This window comes from Phoenix dactylifera, chromosome 1 (genome assembly GCF_051530095.1).
Source record: "Phoenix dactylifera cultivar Ajwa chromosome 1, Ajwa_hap1_PhDact_Kaust_v1.1, whole genome shotgun sequence".
In the NCBI taxonomy this organism is placed as follows: Eukaryota; Viridiplantae; Streptophyta; class Magnoliopsida; order Arecales; family Arecaceae; genus Phoenix; species Phoenix dactylifera.
The window spans coordinates 42,748,811-42,757,125 of NC_143190.1; the positions used below are offsets into that span (position 1 = coordinate 42,748,811).

General features: G+C 41.9%; 1 protein-coding gene across 1 annotated transcript; it reads left to right on the top strand.

The window, feature by feature from the left end:
- The first annotated feature begins 647 nt into the window (after positions 1-647).
- LOC103721464 (uncharacterized) lies at positions 648-3,040 on the top strand. Its single transcript, XM_008811687.6, has one exon. It carries the CDS (start codon positions 933-935, stop codon positions 1,830-1,832), a length of 900 nt encoding a protein of 299 aa, XP_008809909.4. The 5' UTR covers positions 648-932; the 3' UTR covers positions 1,833-3,040.
- Positions 3,041-8,315: the final 5,275 nt, after the last annotated feature.

An 8,315-nucleotide genomic window follows, 5' to 3' on the forward strand; every position in this document is an offset into this window, starting at 1 on the left:
CAAGCTTGTAATTGGAATAAGCTTTACGAGCTCAAGCCCGAGTCTTTGCTTTACCAAGCAAGCTCGAGCTCGAGCCTAATACAGAGCTTGGTACCGAGCCCGAACCCAAGTCCAAACTTCTGTGAAACGAGCCGAGCACAAGTCTTCCAGGCTCGGGCTCGGCTTGTTAATAGGCCTACTTCGACGATGTTCATTCGCAAGAGGAAATCCTGATTCAGTAGATAGGAGGTTTCAATTTATCCTATATTAATAGACTGAAAACAGCTCAGATACGAATCAGATATCAATATATCTATATTTATTTTATTTTATTAATAAAAAATAATTATAGATAATAATTATATATATTAAAAAAATATTTCTGTAAATTAGATATGGGAGATATGAATATAAATAAAAATATAAGTTAGATAATTACTAAATAAATAATAAATATATTAATATAATTATTTATTAATGCTAAAAGTTTATGAATACTATATAAAATTAAATAAAAACAGATATTTGAGTACAATCAGAGTTGTCTACGCATATTTATGTTTATTTATTTTGATGAATATAAAAATAAATATAAAATATTAATGGGATGCCGAGAATTTCTACCAACAGCCGACTATTATTTTCCAAGAAACTGTAGAAAAAGGGCCATGGCATTTTCGTGATTATCGCGCATTTTGGTAAGCACTCTCGCGCTCCACCCTTTCAATAAATGCTCTTCTTCTTTAGACTCGCCAAGCTTTGCCCCCAGTCCCAGTCCTAGTAACACAGCTCTCTCTCTCCGGAGCCTGGAAAGAGAGGCAGAGGGAAGATTTAAAAATCTCCAGTACCCGGAGGTCGGACTACGAGCCAAAGAGAAAGCTCCCCAGATTACGGCCATCGCCACTCGTTCCCCGGCCAAGTCCTCGCCAGAGATGCCTCTTTAGTGGAGGAGGATGGGCTGCTTCTTCAGCAAAAGGGATGCTGCTTCCTGGGGCAAGGCGGCGTCCAAGGTCCGCCGGCGAAGAAGTCCTCCGCCGACGGAGCCTGAGGCGCCGCAGGAGGAGACGGTGAAGGAGGTGCTCTCCGAGACGGCAAAGCCGAGGGCGAGGCCAAGGGAGGAAGTGAAGGAGGAGGAGGAGGAGGAGGAGGTGGTGGGGATCAAGAAGTGTTTGAAGGCGGGTCCAGGTCTTAACTCCATCAACGGCGGCTACAATGAGAGGTTCGAGGAGAACTTCGAGGTCTGCAGCATGAGCGAGGGCTTCTCCGTCTCAACGACGGCGACGGAGAAAAGAGGAGCGGAGGAAGTGGACGCGGAGGGTGAGGCCAGGAGAACGAGAGAGGAGAAGTCGCCGGCGAAGCTTCACCGGAAACGCTCCTTCTCCGGCGAGATTGCTCGCAACAAAGAAAGGAGCGCCGGCGTCGGCGTCGGCTGCGGCAGTGGGAGGTCCTCTCCGTCGCCGGTGAAAAGGAGGGAGGGGGCCGTCGGGCGGACGTATTCTGCCAGGGAGTCGGGACCAGGGCGGGCGGCGAGGAACCGGGTTGCGGTCGAGAACGGATTCCGTAGAGACCCCGTGGAGAGGTCCAGCAGGAGGTCGGTATCTCCCGCTGCGAAACGGGCGGCGGTGCTGCGAAATGCGACCGCCGGTGGCCAATGCAAGGTCGTGCCGGCGTCGAGGGCGAACGGCCGGGCATCGCCGAGCAGGATCCCACCGCCCCCGCCGGCGGCGACGGCGGCGGCGGCGGCGGCTGGGGATGGAAAGAGGGTGCAGGAGGCGAGCGGCGGAGACGGCGGCGAGGGGAAGGAGTCTCTGGAGAATCCCCATGTCTCTTTGGAGTGCTTCATCTTCCTCTAGTCTCTTCCCCTTTTGGCGGCGACTCAGGTTTGCAGTCTCCGGTTTAACAAATTTAAGGTTCATGCTCTTTATTTAGGAACAAGATAGAGGTATTTTGTTAGGGTCAGCATTTCGAAATCCTTGGGAAGGAAATGAAGCAAGAGAGGGGAAGGGGAAGGGGAAGGGGATAGAGAGAGGGAGGCCTCTTGGCCGTTTTAGCCGCCGGGAAGCGCCTGTTGTCATTTTGGCGGTGGGAAGGATCACCGTGGTCCCCGGCTTGGAGACTACCGTTCGATCTTGATCGTACGCCATAAATGTATTGTAACTTCTCCTTAAACTGTTATAATATGTCTAACCTTAGTGTTCTGTTTCGTTTTTGTGCTCCTTTGTTCCTGAAAGGTAATATGAGTTTCGAAGCATAGAAAAAAGAAATAGCCTTTATCAGATGTGTGGCCACGTGGACGTACGTTGATTGATCTATAGTTAATAGGGGAAGGTAGGTCCATTGATTGCTTAGACGTAGCTCATCAAATCGAATCAGATGATGGGTGGGTCTTGGCGGTGTCTTTTCCTGGGCTCCATTGCAAGGAAAGAAAGGGAAGGAGCAGGGCAGTGGTTCCGTGCAGACGAGATAGTTAATAATATCACTGTTGAGGAGCTGTGCAGGGCACGGCACGCCACGCCACGGCATCGAATCCCGTGGTGGGCGGCAGGCCACCACAGGCCATTGAAGCAGTCTCCTGAGGGATGCAGGAACCTCCTGGGTGCTCAGGGTTACTTTATTAGACTTGTGTCCTGTCACTGTATCAATCCATGTGTGCTTGGCCACGCCTTCTTTTTCTTATTTTTACAAATAAAAAAATAAATATTATTTTTATTTTATTTTAAATTTTAAAGATATAAATATATTTGGCATATTAAGTTATATTTAAAATATAAATATGATGGCTATATTGTGATGATGGTGGTGGAGGAGATCATGCAAGTCTTTAAATGTGTTGGAGCCGATTGAGCTTATAGTCCGTGTGGACTAAAGGATAATGCAGTATAGGTCTGTTTGAGTTGGCCATGGACTGGGTTGATTGTAATGTTTATGATTGATTTTGTGGTACTTGGGATTGTATTTGAATGGATTTGGATTTTTAGTTCGGTGAGAATGTTATTGTTTAATCTAGAGAATTATGTGAGAATTGGTTTCACATCGATTATTTGTTGAAAAAAATTTAAATATTTATAGAGAATTAAGAAACTTAAATAATACTTTATGATTAGTTTTTTTGATGAGGTTTTGGGCTATGATGGAGGTATGGATGATTTGTGGTAGCGATGATGATGTTGACGATGATATGATAGAGATTAGCAATGTGATATAGGTGATTTGGATGGCAACAAAAATGATTGAGGCAGTGGCTGTCTGGTGGTGGAAATAAAAATGATGGCGGCACCAGCAGCGATATGATAGTTGAAGGCTAAAGTAATAGTGTGAGTGGAGGCAATGAAGTTTGCCGTGGTAAAAATCATAAATTTTTTTATTTTTAAAACAAAATTAAAATTAATTTTTAATTTTTAGAAATAGTAGAAATAAATTTTGAGAATAAAAATTAATAATAGTATCAAACATATTTTTTTTTTGCCTTAGTTTATGTTTTTTTAAATAAAAAATAAAAAATAAAAATGATGCCAAACGGGCTAAAAGCTGTTCCTTGCGATATGAGATTTTAATAAAAAAAGGCCCACTTTATAATTTCAAATAACTATATAAACGAAAAAACAATCCGTTATGTTTATGGTAAAAAGGCTTTTCCTATTTTTCTAATTACTATCAATCTGCAGCAACTGATAAGCATGCCATCTGCATTGACTTCTTCACTAAAGCGCATGATTTGGGGGAATGAAATTATTTTATCTTATGGAAGACCGCCACGAACCCGTGCATCTCGAGAAGCTTTGATCTTCCCCAAGAAAAGCATATGCGGACGTGCTTCAATCCGGTTTAGCGACGGAAGAGCAGTAAAACACTTGCTCAAAAATACGAGTATATACGAAAGTTTTTTGTTTTTTTAAAAAAAATACAACGGCAGCTTACACTCGATGGGTGTGAATATGGCCAATAAGATCAAAAATTAAAAGACTACACAAAGGTATAGGCATCGATACCGACATGTGGTTCGTCCAGATGAAATCTTTAGAGTAGTGAACTACATAGGAGGCAACTCAGTCTGTAGCATTGTTTGCCTCTCTGTATACATGCGTGGCCTGATAGAAGACATAATTTTTCAATAATATGCGGACGTTGTGGAGTAGCGGTCTTCTCTTCGCACGACATCTCCGACCCGAATCTTTTCAATCACCGTAGCCGAGTTCTTCTCAACGAGGATGTGATTTGTGCTCAACACCAGCCTCGCACCGAGTATAGAATCATGGAAAGGCCGTGGACTATAAGTAGGATTGAGAGACGTATCGTTTACGGTCGCATCCTCTTCAATCCTGATTTACGTTGGAGAGTGTTTGTTTCCAATCATGGACGTCCGGGATTGGCACGATAACATTGATTGAATGGAGCTTATTCCGGTTTGGGACCGAGGAGGATCCCGGTCCAAGATTTTTTTATTTTTTTTCAAAGGATGGGAGATGGTCGCTCCGAGATTTTTTTGCAAATGGTGGGAGTCGCTCATTTTACACGATGATCCGTGTACGCACACGTGATCACTACCCGAAGAGTTCATTTTTTTTTCTTTTTTAAAACATATTCATTACTAAATACATCCATAAAAAAATCAAAAAATAAAAAATCTTTTTAACCTTATCCTTTTTGATATAATATATATATTAACCAATTTGACTTCGGTATTTGACCGAAAGAATGATCCCAGCATGAATCGAGCTCAGAATCTTAGGCTCTATTTGGACTTTTTGGCCCTCCAAAAGCACTTTTAGATAAAAAATGATGTCTGGTAAAAATTTCGGAAAACTGTTTTAGCTTTCCGAGAAAGCTGAAAATAACCTTTTGGGAGAAGCTCCATCTTGGAGCTTTTCGAAAAAGTACTTTTAGGCTTTATTGGAAAGCTATTTTTTTGACCAAAATATCTATAAGAAAATATAACAATTACACACTTTGTCCCTTAGAATCCTAAAAATCTACTAGAGTCCCAACAAAAAAATTATAGCAGTGGATTAGATTCTCTTCTATGCAGAAAAGGTATTCTTCTTTCCTATTTTTGTATCCATCCTTTTGAATCATGTTTTAGAAAAAAAAATTTATAATTTCTTCTCCATCCTTCCGAAATTTATACCTTTATTATTGTATTATACTATAAATATAATATAATATTATATTATATCATAATACATTAATATGTTATATTAAATAATTTAATTTTATGTTATATTATGAGAAATTAATTTACGCTAATAATTATAATATTTTATATCTTTATTATTGTATTGTACTATAAATATAATATTATATTATATTATATCATAATATATTTATATGTTATGTTAAATAATTTAATATTATATTAAATTATTATGCTATAGTATACAATGTTATATTACTATATTATAATAATATTATATTATATTACAATAATATTATACTATATCATGTATTTATGTATTAATACATGTTATATGTTATTATGCTCTGTTATATAATACTATGCAATATCTTTTATGGTAATTTTGTCATATAAAAGTACTTTCTTAATTTGTTTACGAAACACATGTTAAAGTGCCACAACACTTTAGAAATGTAGTAACCAAACAGCCAACAGTTTTTTTATAAAAGTTCTACTTCAGAAAACTTTACTTCCAACATCTCTACTTCCAAAAGCTCTACTGTCAACAACTCTTCCAAACAAGACCTTAGTAGCTAACTAAGCCACTCGCCACAATGATCAACCAAACTATTGACTTCGGTGTTCACCAAGATGCGGATTTGTACCATCAAGTCAAGATGTCTATTGTTGTACGATTACTACAGTTAATTCTCTTCACGTATGTTGCGCAGTTAAAGCCTCATTGGAAAATTATGGAACATCAAGATTGTACATGAACCTGAATGAACGACTTTAACTCCAACCGGCAGTCATATATCGAGAAAAACTAACAGCACGCATCAATCAGACCTAACAACTTTAATAACCGACAACCCTAACAGTCTGCAGTCATGATAACTCTATGTTCCGGGTCAAACGTGCGCCGCACTCTACCTACGCGGATTGACCCAGTGCCGCGGTCATACTACCGACCGCTTCTTGGCATCATTGCACGCTACGCCAGCCCAGGTAACTACAAGACTCGCTCCCCTATATAAAGGAGGCAACCTAGGAAATTTGAGGTACGTGCATAATAAGCGCTCACTATTATTCAGAGAGATCATCCTCTGCTAAATTCTCTTTCTTCCATATCGTTGTTTCGTTATTCTGATTTAGACACCAGGGAGTTTTTTGCCGGAAATTCTCTGGCAAGTGAATATTTCGCAGACCACCTAGTGGAGAAAACTGGTGCTGTTGCTGGAAACTGAACCCGGGGGCGACCGGTCCGCTGGGAAGGAGGAGCTCCGGCGAGAACTAGCGGGCGGCGATCCGTCGACGAGCGGCGTCCTCCGCGAGGGGCCTGCAAAAAGCCGATGGCCGGGGTTTCCGGCGCCGGCCCTCCGATGCCTAAGTTAGAGGGGGCAAGTGTATTCAAAGGGAGAGAGTCCCCGCTCAGAGATTTTTTCCTCTCCTTTTATAGAAGGGTACTGGGTTACCTGTGATGTGATGGGACGAAGTTGCCGTACGACTGGGCACGTCGCATGAATTGGTGCACGATCAAGTGAATTAATGCCTTGCCGTCGGAGAGGAGTTCGGGATCAGGGGGTTGTCAGGGTCGACTGGATGCAGCCGAGCTGATTTGCTGTGGAGGAATGTAGATTCGTAGATAACAGGCGCCACGCGCATTAATTGTTGAGTAAGCCGGAAATACGCATTAATTGTTGAGTAAGCCGGAGATACGCATTAATTGTTGAGTAAGCCGAAGGTCTGCGGAGGCCATACGCATTAAATGCTAGGGGCGGTGGCAGGGCATGGTTTCTGAACGAACTACAGAAGGATGTGGCCGCGGTAGGTGAGTGGCGAGGTCGGACTTCCGAAGTCGGGAGCTCTGAAGTTGGGCGCTTGGCAGGGTGTCCGAGGTCGGGCGCTAGGTCGGACGCTTTCGAGGTCACGTGCTTGCTCACGTGCTTTAGGGCGACTTAGATTCCCCAACAGGTGCGTATACCTCAACCAACCTACTTAACCGTCTGGCTAATTTTAGGATCGTCTAAATTGTACCTCCACTTCGGTTTGATCCTAGGTCGGGCGCCCGAGGTCGGACACTTTCGAGATCACGTGCTATCGATGTGCTCACGTGCTTTAGGGCGACTTAAATTCCCCAACAGGTGCGGATAGCTCAACTAACCTACTTAACCGTCCGGCTAATTTTAGGATCGTCTAAATTGTACCTCCACTTCGGTTTGAATTCAGCAAAGCCCAATGTTGCTTTAATCGTGACGGAGGTCAGCCCTTTTTCTTTATAAAAGGCCATAAAGGGATCCGAGGTAAGTCGTTTTTTTATTATTATTTTAAGCTCTCTCATACTGTTTCATTCCCTGCGATTCTCACATGCTTAAGCATTGGTGGGTCCTCCCCGCCGGACAAACTCCGACAAACAGATTTTTCTTCCTGATTTCTTATTGGATAAGATGCGTGAGGCAATCTTCTCAGCTAAGTTCAAGCTTGGTAGCTGCCAGCACCATATGCTCGGTTTGGAGTCGAGTTGATGGATCTGACTACTTCAACCTGGATTCCGTCTGGCCTGGACGATTCAGCTCGGATTTTGGCAGCAGTAAGGTCGGGATATGAGATGACATGAAGCAGTGTACGACAATTAGCATTAGCAGTCAATAATTTCATTATTAAATCATATTTGAATTCTGGACGCTCAATTTAAGTGGAAGGAAATCGGAAAAAATATTAAACGGGAAGGGAGAAGCTGATGCACCTCCGAGATGACTGCAAGAATGGGCAATATAGTCATGCCATTTCCGATTCGCCGAGTAAAGCTCAATCCCTATTCATTAGTTCAGCGCTAAAATGTAGAACTGTATTATATATAAATCAAGAAATCTTCAATTTAAAATTCTCTTTTTTTAATAGCAATCCTTCTTAGTAAGAAATTACTTTAAAGACTATATAGGAGAATGCATCATGGGGACTCAATAAAAGTTGTTCATGTTACTACCTGTGTTATACTATAATAAACGCTCAACAGCCCCAAATTTATAACTTCCACCATCGAGGGTCTTGCTGCAGATATAATGTAGAAGTCCTCAAGTTCGGGCATTGAGGAAGGTAAGGTATTGCAGAACATCTTATATAACTTTATGCAACAAGGCACTGTTACCGTAGCACAAACAACTGGTCTCAGATAAAATCATAAAGCTAGGAACCGGTAACTAAACTCCTTTGGCATTTGATG

Excerpts from the sequence above, each read along its gene's own strand:
- LOC103721464 (XM_008811687.6), top strand. The coding sequence starts at position 933 with ATGGGCTGCTTCTTCAGCAAAAGGGATGCTGCTTCCTGGGGCAAGGCG.